The sequence below is a fragment of the Vulpes vulpes genome, chromosome 12 (assembly GCF_048418805.1).
Source record: "Vulpes vulpes isolate BD-2025 chromosome 12, VulVul3, whole genome shotgun sequence".
Lineage (NCBI taxonomy): Eukaryota > Metazoa > Chordata > Mammalia > Carnivora > Canidae > Vulpes > Vulpes vulpes.
Genome location: NC_132791.1, coordinates 88551217 through 88573002, shown reverse-complemented (window position 1 = coordinate 88573002; position 21786 = coordinate 88551217). Strand labels below are relative to the sequence as shown.

Below are 21786 nucleotides of genomic sequence, written 5' to 3'. Positions count from 1 at the left end.
AAACATAATATAAAATTTACCTTCTTAGCAGTTTGTAAATGTGCAATTCAGTAACGTTGACTATATTCACATCGTTGTGCAACAGATTTCTGGAACTTTTCCATCTGGAAGAATTCAAACTCCCCTTTTTCCTTCCTCCCCTCTTAGCTCCTGATACTACCATTTTACTTCTTATTTCTATGAATATGGGGTACCTCCAGTAAGTGGGATCCTACAGCATTTGTCTTTTTGTCAGAGGCTTATTTCATTTATACGCTGCCCTAAAGTTCTATCCACCCTGTAGCACACGATCGAATCTCCTTTTTTAAGACTGAATGGCACTTCTGCTCTGAGTGCCCACCATGTGCAACGTGTCCCACCAGCCTTGCTACAGTTTATAAGAAGTGTTCCCTCATCAGCTGTAGGGCTTGTAGGCAATTATAAGCTGCAGAAAATGCTTCATACGAAGATGTATAAACATGATTCTCAAGAAATTCAATAGCAAGAGACCAAATCCTTTTGAAAGAATTATACAGAGCATCATAAAGGAGGATGTATTTAAAACAGGCCTGAAAGATGAGTAAAATTTGAAAAGTTAGGGAGGGGAAAGGAGACTGTGGTGGAAGGTGAAGCAGAGTACACAGAGGCACCTGAATACAAGGCCCAGTCTGTTCAGGAATTAGCACACGGCCCAGCTTGGCAGGGGTGCAGGATTTGTGGAGAGAAGCAGGCCAGAAATGGGTTGAAGGGAAACTGTGGAAAGCCTCGAATGCCATGATCATGATGATAGATTTAACATTGGTGGAGGAAGTGGGCATGTTTTGTGGACATTTAGCAGCATGTGCTTGATCTCAACTCACCTGTCTCCTTGACACCCTTGTGGATTTGATGGACAGTAATGCTGGGGGATAGATGCGCAGCCAGCTGTACAAAGGAAACTGGGGGATGGCCATCACATCATCAGTGGAAAGTGCAAAGGGCACCAAGCTACTGCCCTTGGTTCTTCCTCTTGGACATCGTTTCAATGTCCCGGGGTCAGTTCCCTGAGAGCAGGGATGGAGTCGGCCTTGGTCCCTTCTGTGTCCTCAGCTAGCGCTGAGCAGTTTGAGAGAGAGAGAGAGAGAGAGAGAGAGAGAGAGAGAGAACCGCCTGTGGCTGAAGCATTAGAGGAGGAGCTGGATGATCATTTGCCCATGAGTTCCTAGCAGGATACTTGTTATCTCAGGCTCTGAGGTGTGCCATAAAGGCGGTCTGACTCTTGTGCTTCTGTAGTGCTTGACGGAACCACGATACCTAGATGGAAAAGCAACCCCTTATTAGAGTCACAGATAGAACATGACAGTCATCCATCAGTCAAACTAGGTGGCAGAGAGCACGTTGGGAATGTCAAGGGAAAATGGGGACACCCCTTGGAGACCACCAGCTGCAGGTGGTCAGACCAGCTGCCACCATCTCTGTAAATGCAAGAGGTAGGAGTGTGTCTTCCAACAATGAATGAATATCGTGCATCAGGTAGAGGCGAGGTTGGAGATGAATTGCAGCCATCCTCTTTTTCCCTTTATAACATCTAAGGATCTCGCTTGAACTTACACCTTCATCCTGCATGTTCTTCCTCTTTATAGTTCCACATGGTCTGTGTAGCATTTCAGTTTATACGATCTCAATTAACGACTTCCAGACATCATCGATCAGTCCCTTGGTTCCAGCGTCCTGAGGTCAGATGAGCATGTTTTGCTTGCCTTCGTGACTGTGTGGCTTGGATTTGACTCTCCCAGCCTTCTCCTGGACAGTCACAAATAGCAGTCCTCGCAGTGGCACTGTCCGGTCCATGCTTCTTACTCTTGTCCAACTCTAGAACCTTCTCACTGTCCTTTGTGCCTGTCTTGCAGTAGGCATAGGTTCCACAGCTCAGTTATCGATGGGACAGTGCTCTCCTCCCCCGGTCTCCCCGAGAGCAACGGTGCTCATCCACATCACTGCAAAATCAAACCACCTAATAATGGGCTTTTGTGCAGATGATTTATAATCTCTAGCCAAATGCTGGTCTCAACAGGTGTTTGCTGTCATGATATAGAGACACCTACAGTTGTGACTCTTTAAAAGCAGTTTCCCGACAATGAATAATGTATACTTTGATTTCAAAAAAATCGAATTTAATTGCATGCCCTATGAAGATGACATGTGGCCCAGCTGTGATCCCCACCCACCCACCACCCAACATCTCCATCCGGTGAGGCACGTCCCTCCCTCCTTGTTGTCATCTGCCTAGATGGTTTTGTGGAAAGTGACTACCCAGAGTCACTTTGTGGGAAGTGACTCAGAAACAAAGTCAGGTGCTGGTGATGAGTGTGCTATACTGGCATTCAGTTTTAGGACCCTGGAAGGTCTCAGGACACGTTTGTCACAAACCTCAGATGTTCGTTAGTTTCCACGTAGGGCAAGTCACTTCTTCGTTTCTCTTTTTCTCCGCCCATCCGTCTTACCACGGGGGGTTGGTCGACACATTTGGCCTTTCCAGGCATCTGACCAACGAACCTAGAATCCCTGGGATGGTCTGAAGGAATTCACTAAGCTTGTATGAGCACTTTTGTTGCAGCCAGGGGGAGTCTGATTCCAGGCTTTGGTGCCCCTGGACTCTCATTTAAGTTCTAAGTACACTTCGTAGAGGCTCTTTATGTTCTTGGGGGGAGTGCCTGTATCTATAAAAGGAGATCGGAGACTCTAACCCATTGAAACCAGGTGGCAAATGGCTGAGAAATTGTTACAGCACCTTCGCTCATTAAGGCGCTAAGTGCTACTATCATTGACAAGTGCCCTGATGCATATCTCAGGCAGAAATGGGCTTCGACAGCAGGTGTTAATAAAAAACAGAGAAGAAAGGTTTGGAATGTGTGCCCTTAGCCCACTCTGGTTCTGTTATAGACTGTGGTCCTATGGCACAGGAGTGGACTAGAAAAGTAATCTGGAGTTTTCATCCCCTGGTCTGAAGTCAGAAGGCAGAGCTGTGTCATGTCTGGATATACAGCCTTCTTGGGTTTTATAGCTCTGTGACACTCACAGTTTGAGTTTATTTTCCTTGTTCTCTGGAACTGGTTGTTTCTGCCTTTCCCACTCCATCAACAGAGACAGTTTTATGAATATACTGCATCTCGATCAGTCTGGCTGCAGAGGGACTCATGCATTTCTAAGTCAGCGGGCAGAGCGAGCTTTGTGTGCCCCAGCAGGACCGGCCACTGTCATCATTATAAATGCAGGAGGCAGAGTGTGTCCTCCAATCCATAAATACCATGCATCCCATAGATGCAAAGCATTTTATTCAGTGAGGTGCTATTGAGGCAAAGGAGACATTTTTTTATCCCTGGATTTTTAGAAGTAAAGAGTCTGAATCCCCCCCAAAAAGATTAGCTCTTTCCCTCTGAACAGCAGAAAATCTAGGTTGTCATTCTCAGTTTTGTGTTCTTTTCCACTAGCCCTCAATACTGATGCAGGGCGGCATGCATTAGAACAGCACCCCCAAAACCTGAGTGGCCTTGCCCTTTTTGCTTTGCTGCAAGCATTGAAAGCTGCCAAGAGGGTCCTTTGAAAGCTCTCTTGCATTATTGGATCCCCTTTCAGCTGGCTTCACCTGCTTACTTAGAACCACCACCTACTGTACTCACAGCACTCTTGGGTGCTGTCTTGGCTTCTCGCTTCCCACTCCAGATGGGAAGCATCAGGCTAGGGGATGCTCACAGGTACATCAAGAGTCCCATGAGCAACAGGCCAGGATGTGGCACTCGGCAAATTGCAAAGTGTGTCCGCATCATCTTGTCTGCCCCTCAGGACAACCCCTGAGAGAGGCAGAGAATATCTTTTTTTCATTCAGTATCAGAGAAGACTACATTTATTGAGCTCCTTTTACATATCAAGGAATCAAGGGCTGAACTGGAGGGATTTTAACACAGGTCAGTCCTCCGCTGATCCGTTCAGGGACTTTGTAAAATGATTAAAAGGTGCCCTTTGGAAGAATGAGTCTCCTGAGTGAGGGTCTCTGGGCCAGTGTTTGGATTTTAAATGCTTCCCAGGTGCTCATCATACTCAAGGAGTAAGAGGAAAGGATTAGGGAGAATCACTGATTTGGGGGCACTTTACAGCTACCCGTGGCAGGGATATGATGCATCGGTTCCATCCAGCCCCTGGGCCAGTGTCCACCCTGAGTGTTCAGCGGCAGGGTCTCCAGGCTCTATTTCTATGTCCCCAACATATAAAAAGTAAAAGACTAATCTGCAGGAAGCCAGTGTACTGAAAGCTGAACTGTCTAAGATCTATTCACCTAATGACTAGCTTTGCCTAAATCTAACATTTGCAATTAAGGGATTTGTCTTAAAACCAATTTGTCTAAAGGTGCTTCCAACTTAATTTTATATTTATAAAAATTTTACATAAAAATCACTTATGGATGAGTACTTTGTGGATGAAAAGATTTCTTATATCCTTGTGGGTGAATTTTTCTGTTTTATTTGTTTTAGAATACTTTGAGGACATTTCAGACAAGTTTGCCTAAAGGAGCATTTCTTCCAAATTTTGTCTCAAGCAATAAATACTTAATCAGATGTTTAGCTTTTCCTACTGACTTGATTCAGTGCATTAGATTCCTCATTTCCTTCTTGCTGATTTTGGTATGTCCTATGTGTACTGTATGCATGTATTAAACAAACAAGGAAACATACACCCAATACTCATTTCTGTTTAATGAGGCACTGACATTTTTGTGACACAGATGACAGCCTGAGATGAATGGATTGGGAATGGAATGCATGCTCCCCACTGTTTCCTTCCAAGATGCCACACACTTAAGGCAGTGATTTCCACCAACCTAATTAGGGAAGTTTGGGAGACTCTTATTCGGGAGGTCAGAGGTGAAGCCCAGGAATACAAACTTCTAGCAAGCATCAGGCCACCATTGCAGGTGGTCCAACAGCTCTGCTTAAAAATCCGTGCTCTTGGGATACCCAGGTGACTCAGTCAGTTGAGCATCTCACTCTTGATCTCAGCTCAGGTCTTAATCTCAGGGTTGTATGTTCAAGCCCCACATCGCTGGGCTCTATGCTAGGTGTTTGGCATCTGTTTAAAAAAAAAGGAGTTAGTGCTCTTTTTTTTTTTTCTGTTGTTTTCAGAGAACAGGACAAGAATAAGAGGTTGCGTGGTTTTCAAATATGGCTTTTTTTAAATATTTTATTTATTTACTCATGAGAGACACAGAGAGAGAGGCAGAGACACAGGCAGAAGGAGAAGCAGGTTCCACGCAGGGAGCCCGATGTGGGACTCGATCCCGGAACTCCAGGATCACGCCCTGAGCCGAAGGCAGGCGCCAAACCGCTGAGCCACCTGGGCTGCCCAAATATGGCTTTTAAAAGACAAAGCTGGCACCCACCCCAATAGAATCCCTAAGAGGGGGTGGGAGGGTCTGCATCAGTGTGAGGCTAACACATCCCTGGGGTTGAGAATCATAAGGCTGCAGGAGTCCGGGCTTCACTAGTGGAGCCAAAACAAATGGGAGGAGCCATCCAAATGCAGCTGGCCTTAACCAGCACAAAGTCGAGCAGAATGAAATGGAGGTGCTGGCCATCTGGGTCACAGGAGTTCGGGGCAGGAAAGGCTGGAAGGGGGATGGGTATTGGGTCTTCAATTGTGCTTTGAAGGGTGAATGCAATTTTGATCACTGGGCAGAGAGGGTGCTTCAGGGGGCATGTAGGACAAAGGCCCTCAGAGAGGATGAGCATGGCTACTGGGAAACCCAGTGGGGAAGCTGGCCTGGCCAGAGTGTCCAGGGAGATGCAGGGCACGAGGTACCTGCTGGCGCTGGGCTGGGCTGGATGGCCCGTAGCACTGCCTGGGGCAGAAAGTCATTGTGTGACCTCCAGCATGACATGTGCTTTAGGGAGATGTCTGGTATGGGGTGCAGATGGAATAGGAGGATGGACTCTGTGATCCACCCTACAAGAGGATTTAAGGTCCCAGATTGGTGTCGTGGTCAAGGGGGCAGAGAACACAGAAGTTTGCAAGGGACAGAAAAAGCGATAGAAACTCAGAATGGCAGACCGTGTTCAGCTAGCTCCAGATCTGTTATGAGCAGTGACTTGGTATTACGATGTCATAAAGATATAAAAATAAGCACAGAGAGTGACTACACATCTGGGCTGCTCAGGCCTCCTCGCTTGTCTACCGTGATGGGGATTACCGAGCTAATTCACTGATAATTCTGATAATACTAAGCCACCTGATTTTAACCTTTTCCCCAACTTCCTCCCTTTTTACCAAATCTCCTGAGCTAAAAAATTATTTTAAGTAATTCATTTTTATTTCCTACCCACCTATAATTGATGACTGTGTGTAGCGAAACAATTAGAAAGGAGATGCAGGCAGGAAAAGAGAAAGGTGTCCTCTAGGACCCCTCCATTTCTTCTTGAGCAGTGAAAGTAACCATGGCCACTAATTTGCTCACTACCTCCTTGCCCATTCTGATACAATTTCTGGTGTCCCCTTGGCCATTTTCCTAGTGAAGAAACCAAGTAAGCTTTGCTGTAGAAGTGGTGGCAGGAAACACCGTGGTAGAGTGTGTGCAGGAAGTTGTAGTTTTGCAAGATGGTAACCCAGGTAGTCACTGTTCCTTCCCAGGTAGATGGCTCCATGCTGCCCTCCTGGCTCTGCTTCCTCCTGCCCAAGCGAGTGAGCACTTACCTGGCTTAGACAGACAGCTAGACCTACAAAGGAAGGAATAACGGGTAAAGGTTCCTGGATAGAAACCCTTAACATTTCCAGACATATTGCATTTGCGCTACGTTTGCGCAAAGGCTTCTGAGAGCCAAAGGGATGGACCCTTCAGTAACAGGAACTGGACAAAGGGGATGAGTTTCTGGTATCTCAGCCTCTTTGGAGTAAGCACCATTGGTCATTCACCTGAACGTGGTTAGGTTACTTTGTGTCCTGTGCATGGGGGATGGTGACAAACAGGATGAGCCTTTGCGGAGGAGCATGAGGGAGCCCTGTGGTTATGACCAGTTGGCATTTTGGTGTTGGGGAGCAATCTTATCAGGCTCTCTGGAATTATTAGGCTTCCCTGTGTATCTCAGCTGTAGGATCCATACACCTACAGCTGCATGATCCTAAAATTTCATTTTATGCTCATATTCCACCCCCCACCCCCGGTGAGTATCTATTTCTGGGGAAGGTGTGAATGCATCCCACAGCAGAGCCTCAGCACATCAGCTTATCCTGTAAATGAGTTGTGAGCCTCTCGCTCTGTGAGCTAGGCACCATACAAGATCCTAAGGGTAGAGTGACTGAGGTCCTTGTTCTCCAGGAGAAGAGCCAGCTATGTATACAGGAAGCGCCATTTGGTGTCTTCAGAGTCCAGCGGCATCGTCTGCAAAAGCAAGATGAGAATGTGTCTCCACCACAGGCTCATTGTGAGGATGACATTGAAAAGCACTTGAACAATATCTGGCCCGGGGGGAGGGGCAGCTCGAGTTCTTCCCACCATCGTGGTTGCCACCGTTGCCGTGGGCAGGGATGAACCCCACATCTGCAGTAGACCCACTGGCGCGGAATAGAAGGGGCGATGTAATGACCCAGGAGTGCTCCTCGGGGGAGGGGAGGTCATTTTGCAGTTGGATCTTGAAGGGGGAGGACAAAACAGGAATACTCTGACCTGAGGAGGGAACGTGGCAAAGGCCTGGGGGTGGGCAGACATCAGGGAGTTTGGGAAATGCAGATGTTCTGGAGGGAAAGAGAGGTCTCACGTGTGTACCTTGGGCTTCTCTGCAAAGTAGGAGCAGTGCTCTGCCAAGGGAAGGGGGCCTCAAGGAGACCAGGGAAGACAATGACAAGCCGTGGAGAGAAGATGAGGGCAAAGGCCACCCTGTCATGGAACTGGGGGGTGTTGGGTGTGTGCAGGTGCCACCATAGCCCGGGAGTATCTATAGCAGCCCCCCTGTGGTGTGAATAGCCCAACTATGGATGGATGGGTAGACCAGCTCAGACCTCAGGAGGCCACCATGCTCAGACCTCATGGAGGTCAAGTGTGGCCATGAAGAGATGAGCTGCATAACATGCAGACCATGGGGGGCTTGCCTCTTCATGGGGCACCTGAGCCCACTCTGTGACAGTGACTCTTCATAAAGCATCCTGCCTAGGTTATAGATGAGGGAATTAAAGTTAGCACCATAGATGTCCCTTGTGGAGGGACACGCTGTTGATGGACGTGAGCCTAGGACTGGCTTCTAGTCCTGTGCCTGTATAAAGGTGCCAGATGAAAGGATATTAGCACATTACAGTGGCAAAATTGCACACATCATGGTGTATCCTAGGACAGGTCTCTTTGAAGTTCCATGGGTTTCCATGAATAGAAGAATGGACCATCATGTTCATTTCCCCTTCCTGCTGCTGGTTGGCCTCACTTAGCCTGACAGCTGTGTGACAGATGTCACTAATGCCCCCCGAGGGCCCTTGAGGCCAGCACGCTTTAGGCAGGAAACGAGTTGGTGGGTGCTTGCTGAGTTAGCAGCCACCCTGCTGGTGTGTTCAGTCAGTACATTTTATCTCAGGGCCCATGTCAATGCCCACAGTCCCAAGGTGGGCACGTGTGGTGTTCTAGGTTTCTTCCCACACCCCAAAACTCACAGCTGCCTCTCGCCCTCCTTTTGCTGCAGATCCTGGCGCCCCTGTGAAATTGCCTTGTCTGCCAGTGAAACTGTCGCCTCCGCTACCTCCAAAGAAAGTCATGATCTGTATGCCTGTAGGGGGGCCAGACCTCTCCCTGGCATCCTACGCAGCCCAGAAGAGTGGCCAGCAGAGTGGGGCCCAGCACCACCATGCAGTCCTGCCATCACAGATCCAGCACCAGCTGCAGTATGGCAGCCTCGGCCAGCACCTCCCTTCCACTACCGGCTCCCTCCCCATGCACCCCTCCGGCTGCAGGATGATAGAGGAGCTGAACAAAACGCTGGCCATGACCATGCAGAGGCTGGAAAGGTAATTGATGGGGGGGGGGAGGGCTTGGCTAAGTGGGGGGTTAGGATCTGACCATAACCCAGGAGTATAAAGACCAGAGTTAAGAGCTTATCCTCACTAGGGGAAAGGTTTGAAAGTAAAATCAGACCAAAACCTGAATGTCAAGGGAAGTGTGGAAGAAAAAAAAAATAGTGTTGCCAATTGCCAGATTCCAGAAAAGTCACATTTATCAAAAAGTAATATATATATATATGTACACATACACATACTATAAAATAGCATAATATGTATAAATATATAAGTAATACATAAATATACTAATAAGTATGAATATGTTAATATATTTAATACAAATTTTAAACAAATATTTAACATAAACACTTGATATAAGTATATTAACTTATATATTTACATGTACATGTATCTAAATACATAAATATATAGAAAGAGGAACATATAACACATACTTCTATAAGCCTTAATATTTCTTGAAAATATATGCATATAATTATTATAGTGGTTACTTGTCAGTTGGGAAGATGGGAAAGAAATTATTTGACTTTTATATTTCATATCTTTCCATACTGCTAATTTTTTATTTTGTATGTATTGTTTTTATGATAGGAAAAAGGGGGGGGGGGAGACAGGGATGCCTGGGTGGCTCAGTTGGTTGAGCATCCAGCTCTTGGTTTCACCCTAGGTCATGATCTCAGGGTCATGAGATCAAGCTCCATGTAGGGCTCCATGTTCAGTGGGAAGTCTGCTTAGGATCGTCTCTCCCCCTCTCCCTCTGCCCCTTCCCCTGCTCACATCCATGCTCTCTCTCTCAGAAAAAAGAAAAAAGATCTTTTGAATGTAAAATAAGGAAAGATGAGAGCTGACAGGATGGTGGTGAAAAAGCAGTGGGATGGGAGAGGTAGAAAGGCACGCCCTTGTTTTTGCTGATGAAAGAAGCAGAGTGCCATAGCTTGATTATTGACCATTAATGTTTAGCCACACCTGGTGCAGTTGCCTCTTTCACCAGAATCTGCCTCCAGTAGCATTGCTGGGAGGTCTGCAAAGACCCAAAGGACTCATTCTGAAGTGTGTGTGTGTGTTCAGATACCGCCCTACTTCTACTAGATTTCCCAACATGATCCCAAGGCATGTTGCTTCCCCTAATTTCCTAGCACAACAAGAACAAAGTGTTGCAATCTGCCATGTAGGATGTATCTGAGCTTGGGACCCTGACTGCCTGTCCCAGAGTAGTGACCACTGTCAGCTGGGTCCTACAGATGGGAAAATCACAGTCTGGAGAGCCTGCTGGTCACCAGGCAGAGAGCCAGAGGCAAGATGGACACAGTCAGGAGCTTTCTGTAATAGTTTCCAGACTCTTGGCGACATATTCTGTGTTTGGGCTAGAAGTGATTCCAAGGGAAGTAGTCGTTGCTAGGAAATCTGACTTGATTAATATTAATTAATATCTGCCCTCACTGAAAAAAAAAAAAAAGATGTCTTTGGACCCTTGCCATCCTTTTCAACTACTATTATTGCTAATAAAGAAGGTAGTTGTTTCAATTTTGGATGGCACTTTTTAGTCTTTGATATATGTTTATTATCATCTTGATCCTCCCATGAGCCAGGGAGACCTAGTAAGTAGAGGATGCAAAGACAGGATATACAGTATCTTTAATGAATTGGAAACTCTTTCATCAATTGAAAAAGATCCTCGAGAACAGCATGGTAGTTGCTAAATACATGTCTACTTACATATGCCATTTTAAAAGGTCCAGTGCGGAGACAGAACATGAGAGACTCCTAACTCTGGGAAACGAACTAGGGGTGGTGGAAGGGAAGGTGGGCGGGGGGTGGGGGTGACTGGGTGACGGGCACTGAGGTGGGCACTTGACGGGATGAGCACTTGGTGTTATTCTGTATGTTGGCAAATTGAACACCAATAAAAAATAAATGTATTAAAAAAATAAAAATAAGAGGTCCAGTGGAAAATACTAACCAACAAGTGACAAACCGTGTTTCGATTCAGTCATTCTTGTATTTGTAGATTATTTCAGTTGCATGTAGACCAATAGGTAGGTCTGTTGGACCTAAACCTGGTCAGGTTCTCTACTGAAATGAATCAAAGAGAACAGATGATATTATGGGAAGAGGGTGCAGGAAGGGGAACAGCATGATGTTGGCAGCTGCACCAAGACAATCCCATGTGCTTCGTGCCACCCCGGGCTCTCATTACCCCTGTCTCCCTCCTCTCCCGCTTAGGTCAAGGCACAGGGTTGTTCTGATAGACCAGCCAAGACATAGGGAATTAACATGTGTATCACTCTGATAAGATCATCCTCCAGAGAGAGAGAGAGGCCTTATTTCCAAACAAATCAAGATGGAGAGACTTTTCTGAGCATCCCCATCTGGGTCTTCCAGATGCCCTGGATGGATCTGAAGCAAGGCCTCACAGGCCACCTTTTCATTAGTCTGGGATCACCTTACTTTTAACTGCCTAAAAATGCTCCCGGTTGCCTATCAACATGACTTCATTTTTGTTCTGACCAAGTTTAACACAGAAAGAAAGAATCATTTCTCTCTTCTGGCAATTTCCAGTGACCCCAAAAAACACTGCAGGAAGGAAGAAACATTACCGAGCACTTAGGCATGCTGCCCGCAAAGCCCCTGAGGTCTCATGGAATGTCACCTGTCGGGCACTGGTGCATTCCTGTGGTCTGCTGCTGATGAAACACTGTAAGTCATGTGAAAATCAAATGAAGAATTAAGGAGCATTAATGCCAGACTTTGGGCCATAAATCTGAATAAATAGTCCTGTTATAATTGAAAGGGGCAATAAAGAGCATCCAGGCAACCAGCCCACTGCCTGTCGCAGCATTCCTGGCCATTTGTCTTCCACTCCCTGCAAGAACAGGAGCCTCCCATGGGCCCCAGAGAGTCCACTCCATGGTCAAGAAGGTATGATTATTAGAAGGTTTCTTATATTAAGTTAAAAGTTTTACTTCTCCTAACTTAGACCCCCTCGGTTATATTTCTAGTCTTCCTTTCCTGTGAAAAGTTTCCAAATCTTTGAAGGTCACTACCATTGACTTTATGAAAGACTTCTCTCTTCCACACCAATAATCAATAATGGAATCCAAATTTCATTATAATAACCATTTATTGAGGGGCACCTGGGTGGCTCAGTGGTTGAGCATCTGCCTTTGGCTCAGGTCATGATCCTGGGGTCCTGGGATCGAGCCCCACATCGGGCTCCCCACAGGGAGCCTGCTTCTCCCTCTGCCTGTGTCTCTGCCTCTGTGTGTGTGTGTCTCATGAATAAATAAATAAAATCTTTTTAAAAAGATAACCGCTTATTGAGATGGTTTCCTTTATTAAAGATTCATTTATTATTCATGAGATACACAGGCAGAGGGAGAAGCAGGCTCCCTGCAAGGAGCCGATGTGGGACTTAATCCCAGACCCCCAGAATCACGCCCTGAGCCAAAGGCAGATGCTCAACCTCTGAGCCACCCAGGCTTCCCTGAGATGGTTTCTAGACCCTTTACCATCTTGCTTGTGTTCTCCCAAGAATACTCTAAATCTCTGATTTGTGTGAACAAGTTCTTTTTCTTTAAGTTTTTTTGAAAATTTATTTAAATTTTACTTAGTTAATATACGGTGCACTATTGGTTTCTGGAGTAGAATTCAGTGATTCATCTCTTACATACAACACCCAGTGCTCATCATAACAGGTGCTCTCTCAAAAGACATGAAGAGAAATCTCACAGAGGAAGACATGGACATGGCCAACATGCACATGAGAAAATGCTCCGCATCACTTGCCATCAGGGAAATACAAATCAAAACCACAATGAGATCCCACCTCACACCAGTGAGAATGGGGAAAATTAACAAGGCAGGAAACAACAAATGTTGGAGAGGATGTGGAGAAAGGGGAACCCTCTTGCACTGTTGGTGGGAATGTGAACTGGTGCAGCCACTCTGGAAAACTGTGTGGAGGTTCCTCAAAGAGTTAAAAATAGATCTGCCCTACGACCCAGCAATTGCACTACTGGGGATTTACCCCAAAGATACAGATGCAATGAAACGCCGAGACACCTGCACCCCGATGTTTCTAGCAGCAATGTCCACAATAGCCAAACTGTGGAAGGAGCCTCGGTGTCCATCGAAAGATGAATGGATAAAGAAGATGTGGTCTCTGTATACAATGGAATATTACTCAGCCATTAGAAATGACAAATACCCACCATTTGCTTCCACGTGGATGGAACTGGAGGGTATTATGCTGAGTGAAGTAAGTCAATCGGAGAAGGACAAACAGTGTATGTTCTCATTCATTTGGGGAATATAAATAATAGTGAAAGGGAATAAAAAGGAAGGGAGAAGAAATGGGTAGGAAATATCAGAAAGGGAGACAGAACATGAAGACTCCTAACTCTGGAAAACGAACTAGAGGTGGTGGAAGGGGAGGAGGGTAGGGGGTGGGGGTAAATGGGGTGACGGGCACTGAGAGGGGCACTTGATGGGATGAGCACTGGGTGTTATTCTGTATGTTGGCAAACTGAACACCAATAAAAAATAAATTTATTATTTAAAAAAAAGAAAAAGAAAAAGAATTCAAAAAAAAATAACAGGTGCCCTCCTTGATGCCTGTCACCCAGCTAGCCCACCCCCCACCCACCTCCCTCCATCAACCCTCCATTTGTTTTCCTTCATTAAGAGTCTCCTATGGTTTGTTTCTTTGTCTTTCTTCCCCACCCTCCGCATATGTTCGTCTATTTTCTTCCTCAAATTCCACATATCACTGAGATCATATGGCATTTGTCTTTCTAGGACTGACTTATTTCACTTAGCATCATACTCTCTAGCTCCATCCACATTGTTGCAAATGGCAAGGGTTTATTCTTTTTGATGGCTGGGTAGTACTACACTGCATCTTCTTTATCCATTCATCAGTCCATGGACATTTGGGCTCTCTGCATGGTGTGGCTATTGCCGATAATGCTGCTCTATATATGAGCAAGTTTTTAATCATTACTCTAACCTGAACTTCCTTGGTGACACAAAGAAGTGACTCGTGGTTGGTCACTTACAGCTTTGGCTCACCAGATTTGGGGGAGGGGATGCAGAAGAAGGGAACTACAGACCAAGTTGGTGCAAACTTGAAGAGTGCCATGTTCGTCCAAGGTCCCAAGATGAGAGCAGCCACGCCAGAGGCAGTGTCTATATCACAGACTGCCACCATCTAACTGCCGGGGTGTCAGCCGCAGGTACCACTTCTCTTTGCCTTTAATTCCCCATCTGTAAAACGGGTAATAATGCCACCGCCAACCTCCTTAGGGCTGTTTGTGAAGAACAAGCGACTTCTTCCATCCAGCTCAGTCATCCTCTTTGGCATGCAGTAAAAGTGTCCAAGAAACGGTAGCAAGTGTTAAGCCAAATTATATACAAATTCACCTTCAGTGCCCCTGAAGGGCATATTACAAACAAGTTTGATCCAGTGTCGGAGATTTTGCTTGTGTCAGTTTCCTGAAATGACATGGTCTTCATTTGTTTCCTTTCCTGATGATTCATCTCTTCTTTGAAAGTGACATTTTCTCATTTCAGTTATCATGCAATTTTTAATATCTGCAATAAGCTCTATGATCTAATTGACATAAATCTGGGAATTCAGACTTAAAAATCCTAATCAGCCACTCATTTTCTTTCTCATCTTAATTCAACCCATCAGTTCCCTGTGCTCTGGCTTCCCTGTTGGTAAAATGAAGATGGGGTATGTATCCTTGTTGACCCTGAAGGAATTTGGGGGTGATTCTTAAGGGAATACACCTTAAAGAAAGAAATCCTTCTTAATTAAAAGGGAAATTCAAACTTCTAGTTGCTCAGGCCAGAAATCTTGGGCTCACTCTTGACACTCTTCTTTTTCTTGGACCTCATGTCCACTGGATTGGCAAAAGCTCTTGGGTCTACATGGAGGATGTGTCTTGGATGAGCCATTTCCCACCAGCCTGATCTTCTGTTTCCACTCCTGCCCCTTCAGTCAAACGGACAATGTGTAACAAAAATCGGGTCATGGTTGCTTTGGTTTCCTATAGCAACCATAACAGAGTACCACAGTCTGGGTGGCTTAAACAATAGGAATTTATGTTCTCACAGCTCCAGAGACTAGAAATCCAAGAACAAAGTGTCAGCAGTATTGCTTTCCCCTAAAGCCTCTCTCCTTGGCTCGTAGATGGGTAGATGGGGCCTGGGGCGTTCACATGGTCTTCCCTCTATGTGTCTGTGTCCTAATCTCCTGCTCTTAGAAGGACACCAGTCATTTGGTTAGAACCACCCCCGCCCCCATGACCTCATCTTACTCAGTCGCTCTTCTAAAGACACTATCTCCAGATGCATTCCGTGGGTCTGAAGTACTGGGATTAGAATTTAAACACATGAATTTTGAGGGAGACATGATAACCCATAACAATGACTGTGCCCAAAATGTTCCTTTGGCCTTCCAACGCACTTATGAGTATAAAGCAAAGCAGAGGAGCATGGCATGGACCTCTGTCCTCTCCCTGACTCGTTATCTGCACTGCCAACCCTCTCCTACCATAAAGGCCCTCTTGCTTTCTCACAGCCTTCGACATCCCAGATACCCTCTGAAAAAGGGCCTTTGCACTGGCTGTTCCCTCACTAGACTGCTCTTCCCTCGCATATCCTCAGGGCTCCCTCCCTCCCCTTCCTTGGGCCTGTACTCTGTTGTCGCTTCCTCAGTGAGGCCCTCCCTAATCCCCCTACTTAATGCTACAATCCTCCTAGCTACACAGCATGTTCTCCAGCTCCCCTTCATTCTTTTTGTAGCATTTTCCCCCACCTAGCATTCTGTATTGCTTGCTTTTCATTTTGCTTATTGCTCTTCTCACCTAATAGAACATACTGTCCACAGAGATGAGAACTATTTTATTCAGGCTTGTATCCAAAGTGCCTAGAATAGGGCCTGGCTTACAGGCACTAGGTGCTTAATAAACATTTGAGTAAATAAACAGATATGTGAATGAATGAATATAGAGGCCTCAGTAGCCACTATGGTTGGATTGTTAATCTCTTCCCTGTTGATGGATATTTAGAGTGGTCCTGATGTTCTTTGTCACTGTTAAGCTTGGAGTTCTCACAAGACACACGTTAGTTACATAAATTCTAAGTGATGATGTGGAGAATGTGTCTTTAACCTTTTTTATTTGTCTCATAACCCTAAAATCTTGAACATTCCCTCTGTATAGAATGCATCCTCCTCTCCTCCACCACCTACTCCACCTTGTTTTGCAAAGCAAAATTCTGCTTATTTTTCAAGAAATACTGTGTCCTCCTTGACCACTTCTCAGATTCCCAGAGGAAGCTCTGCCTCCTTCTGGGCTGCCTCTGTCTCCACACACTACCTCATGTTGTGCATTTCTCTGTATATTCTCTCTTAGATGTGGGTGGGCACCATCCTTGTCTTCCCACTCACCGCTAGTCCATCACGGGACCTGTCATGCAGGAAGTACTCAGTAAACATTTATTAAATGAATGTGATTAAAAGTTCTTCTGATCTTTGAATAGAAAGGTATTTTAAGCTGATGTTTAATGTTTAATTAGAAATTCCCTTAATTATAGAAACAAGCTTTAGCTGTGGATACACTCCCAACCCCATGGTTGAGCGCTGTGATTTTTTTTTTTTTTTGTAGATATTAGAAACAAAGTAAAAGTGTCTTCCTTTAAAGTTTAACACATGTCTTTGTTACATTGAATAGTATCAGACTTGAGTTCAAGATATTGTAATGTTGATTAGGAACTTTACTCACGGAAGTTCAATGTCCCTTCATTTAATTCTCTTGTACTATATTCATTGTACATGATAAAATGGGGAAAGTGACCATCCATGGCTCTTCTAGCAAACTGTTGAGGTGTAGGGTTTCATACTGGATCATCCAGCTGTCTTCAGGATCCTCAGGTTAAAACTAAAACTTAACTTTCAGGGATTCCTGGGTGGCACAGTGGTTTGGCGCCTGCCTTTGGCCCAGGGCGCGATCCTGGAGACCCGGGATCGAATCCCACGTCGGGCTCCCGGTGCATGGAGCCTGCTTCTCCCTCTGCCTGTGTCTCTGCCTCTCTCTCTCTCTCTCTCTGTGCCTATCATAAATAAATAAAATAAAAAGTTAAAAAAAATAAAAAAAATAAAAATAAATAAAACTTAACTTTCAGAATTTTGAGAATTTATAGGGACCTGAAAAATCAGCACAAGCAGATGAAAGGTGGATGAGGGTGCATCCTGACAGATTAGAGGAAGGGGGAGTATATTAGCATGGCAGGAATAATTGAAATCTGGGGAGTATATTAGCATGGCAGGAATAATTGAAATCTCTGGGTTGAAACTAAAATAAAAAAATTTTTTTAAAAATAAAACAGAACAAAAATTCACATTTTTGTTCCTATTATTGCTCATGTGTATCAATAATTGATATTTTTAATTCTGTTTTATTTCACCTATGGGCTTTGGTTTAGGGACTTTTAAGAACCATACATTTAGTTCTACAGAGATGCATTTATTTACTACATATGGGTCTTCAAGTGGACAAGTAAACGCATCTCTAATAAATTTACTTTTCCTCCACTTTTTCCTACCCTGCAATCCCTCAACTGCTAGAATAGGAAAGCTCCAGTATTTAAAAAGGAAGGTGCCTGTGTTTCCTTAGTATCTGTAAGATCAGTTAGCAGTTTTTTATGGAGTACCTTTTCTGGACCAGGCTCTGTGCTTGACACTGGCAACACAGCAGTGAACCAGGTATGGAGGGCTGCTGGCCCCAGTGGGTCATGGAGTCTGTGGGCAGAATAAACCGGGTGAGTCAGTACCAGGAAGAATGCAGGGAGGGGGACAGCTTGAGACATGGGATTCAAGATGGGCTTCTCTGGAGAGCTACATTTCAACTGAAATCCAAAAGATGGGAATAATCAGATGAAAAGAGAGAAAGGAAATGAGAGAATGTTCTAGGCAGATGAGAGGAAGGAGTGGTGAGATTTTTGTGAAAAGGAAGTTGACAGTTACTCCCCAAGTTCATAGAGGACCAATCATTGAGAATGAGAGAAATAACAGAGGACTGTCATCTGACATAAGAAAGAACCCAGGAGCCACTGGAGAGAAGATGCTGGAGGTCTCAAGAAAGATAGGCTAAGAGCTGTCTCAGATGCTTTACCTGAGTACTTCATGAAGGAAAACCTAACAGGTGAGATCATCTGTCAGGGCCTGTCCCAGCTCTATAACCTTGTGTTAGATAAATTGAAGTAGGTTATTAACTTCACTGTGTTTCTAGAAATAGAAACATGTTTGTATGCCAAGCATTGTGGTAGACACACAATAACATCTGTGGTCTTTCTTTTAAAATAAAAAACTTTTTTAAAGATTTATGTATTTATTTTAGAGAGGAGGAGCAGAGGAATGGGCAGAGAGAGAGAGAGAGAGAGGGAGAGAAGCAGAGTCCACACTAAGTGCAGAGTCCAATGCAGGGGTTGATCCTACAACCCTGAGATCATGACTTCAGCTGAAATCAAGAGTCAGATGCTCAACCAACTAAGACTCCCAGGCTCCCCTAAAATAATATTATTAATTTTAAGTATGTGAATAGTTTATTTTGTATGCTTATAATATCCCCATTTTTATATGTATATATTAGCTGGGAATTAAATTGCTACCTGTCAAGAATACTGAAAAAGGAACGATTTCAGCTTGGACAGGAGAAATTAAAATCAATAGCCCCCCCTCCCCACACAGATTCCTTCAATCTCTCACATCCTATTATTCCATAATTACTTTTAGACCTTCCAAAGGGCACAATTCATTTGTAATCCTAGTATAAATACATTCCATGGTGGCAACTACTTTTTTTTCGTGTGGCCTCCAGGATCACAGGAAATTCTAAAGAATAATTAGAATAATTCTTGGTGGTGAACTAGATGATTTCCAAGGTTTCTTGTAGCCATAACAGTCTAATTCCTACGTTGGCTTGTGGTAAGAATGCTTCTGTCTGCAAATCAGAGTGCTCCGTGATGATAAGCAGATGTGTATTGGTGCCCTGGCAAGAATGGAACCGAATGCCTAAATGTCAATTGCTTGTGAAGTAGCATTTGTTTGAAGAAGCTCAGTGTTTTGTTCATCATCTATGAAACAACATACCAATTTAAATGAAACGCATTTCCAGGGAAGGATTCTTTCTTACATCAGTGATCATGTGTCCCTGACCTCTGAGGCCAGAACCGTCAACCTCTTACTTTAAGTCATTTCTTTAATCATGAAGCATATATTTATCTGTAAGTGGCTCCATGTCGATATCGGTTTATAACGTAACTGTGATTCTGAGGGGCGTGATGTGATTTCAGTGCAAGGTGATGTCACTATGAGCAAGGCAGATGCTCCCCTGTAAGGTGATGAGCTAACTGCTTATGGGAAGGTTAAAATGAGACTGTACAAACTACTAACATCTTTTGAAATCTTAAGAAGATAAAAAAGGAAGTATATTTTCAAAAGCGAGAGAATCTGCTCCTGAATTCCATGTGTGCATCGGTAGAAACCCTGCTCTTGCCCAGATTACTGATTCTTTTATCTTCTTGGAAACCATCATCCAGAAAGACATTTCAGGCCAAAAATATAAAAATGCTATAGGAAGTGTTTTTAATAAACTCATGGATAGTAACCATAATGACTGGTTTATGATAAATGGTCATTGGCCAAGTACATTTCTAGTTAAAACAGTGACCACCAACACTGACATTTACGAAGCACGCTGCACACCAGCGTGACCCTCTGAAAGAGCCTAAGAGGTGGACAGACAGGTCTGTCCATTTAACCAATAAGGAACCAAATTAGTGAGTGGCCCAGCTGGGTCTCAAACACAGGCCTTCTCGCCCCACATCCTGCCCTCCCGGCACCACCATCCAGCCAAGCATGACCTGAAACATCTGCTAACGTCTATAGATGAAGTTCTGTGAGAAAGACACCAGTGTCTGGCTCCTCCATCCGAATTGGAGAATGCTGGGACGGATGGCCTGGGGGTCAGACTCTGCTTATCTTTTGTTTTATTTCTCCCATCCCCTCCCTAGACAGGATTTCAGAAATGTGGGTCCCTGGTCCTTGGAAAGGGCAGAGGAAGGGTTATGAATGAATGAATTTAAATTTATCACCACTACTGGAAAGAAAGCAGCTCAAAACACACTCTCGACTCAGGAAGGTTCGGTGCCCTAATCTATATATAGAATGGCATAGTTTCCTGCTGACTGGAGTCCAACCCAGAAACAAAAGCTCTAATGTTGAGTTTCTTATCTTAGAAGGCCACGATAAAACACACAATGCGGGCCTGCTTGCCTAAAATGAAGCTGATTAACTGTTTTCTTGGATTTCAGTGGTTATTTCTGTCATTCTTCAGCCTAAGGCACTGCAATTTGTAGCATAATTTCTCACACATTTTTGGTCTCCAAGAAGAAAATTGTTCTCTCTCCCCTCTGAAAACTCTCTTTATAACTCGTGCACACCAAATTACAAAAGCTGTTCCTTTGGAAGTTTCATTTCATTCTCAGTGTTATATTTGTAGATAATAAATTTTCTCTGTCCTTTGAGGAAATTAATGTCTTTTTTAAAAACTTGAACAAGCACTGCATCTGAAATCAGATACTGCCAGAAAGCGATATCTCTTTATTATACATTTTTCTTCAGAAAGGAGGATAAAATGGTTCTCAAGTATGTTTGAAGAAGATTAGCAGTTTAAAATAGGCAGTGATTTTTAATTTCAAAACCTACCCCCGATTTCCTAAAAGAGTATCAGAGGTGTTTGATGACCTGTCATCCCCAACCCATGGATGAGGCCCAGTGCCCTGCCATGGAATGTGCCTGCTACCACAGGACACAGATAAAGTCATGATATAAAGCTGTCTTGAAAAGAGACCAACTGTTGTCATGACCCTGAGTGGTTGTTGGCATTTGTTTCTTTATGAATTATTATAGTAAACTGCCTCTCCCTCACCAGTAATAAACATGACAGGTAAGGCAGTCTTCAATATTCAAAGTTCAAGGATTCCTTAGAAACATGCAACTATTTCAATAGGAAGAAAATGGCAGAAGAGAAATAGATGCAAAGCTGAGGGGAGGGGGGCCTTTGTGTTCTCCACCTGTGTGTCTCCTATGTGGCTTAATAGAGTCAAAAAGAGAGTTGGATTTTCCAAAAAGAAAACTTGCTAAATGTTTGTCTTGATGGAGGTAGGACTGAGGGAACGAATAAAGCTTTCACATTCATGGATTATCCTGAGGGCATAATGAAGAAGAAGAGAGTTCGAAATATCTGCTTTTGCAGATTTGGGATTGCCCCTTTTACCCTCAAGCTTTCAGAATTTTTGTTGTTACTTTGTGTGTTGTAAGTAGTAAAGTAGTAGGCATCCTGTCTTAGGCAAATTTTTCTTTATTCTTCCCTGTTGGTTCTTTTTTTTTTTTTTTTTTTTTCCATGAAGGAAGATACCATTTTTGGTCAATGAGGACAAAACAGAGTCCTCATCCTTGTGGGCATACCTCCTTTTAGGGGAGGAGACCAACAAATATATAATGTGCTGTGAAGTGGAGAAGGAGCATTGAAGAAAAATAAGGCAGGGAAGTGGGAAGAGTTGATGGTGAGGCCTTTCTATCCTCAATGAAATGGGTCAGTACCATGACCACAGTAAACCCATGTGTTCCCCCCTTTTAGTGACAAACACCCCACAATCCAAGGTTGGATTATTAGCCTACTAATTATTGTCTCCTCTCTCTTGTATCCTCTTCTG

The 21786-nt window shown here is 44.3% G+C and overlaps 1 protein-coding gene across 22 annotated transcripts in view; it reads left to right on the top strand.

Annotated features, from left to right (window-relative positions):
* The window catches only part of PHACTR1 (phosphatase and actin regulator 1), a 559986-nt gene that overhangs the window by 480680 nt on the left and 57520 nt on the right, over window positions 1-21786 (top strand). For all 22 annotated transcript variants that reach the window (XM_072729123.1, XM_072729124.1, XM_072729127.1 and 19 more), the window contains one exon: window positions 8670-8991. In XM_072729123.1, coding sequence (XP_072585224.1) covers window positions 8670-8991 — 322 coding nt within the window. The remainder of the gene's footprint in view (window positions 1-8669; window positions 8992-21786) is intronic.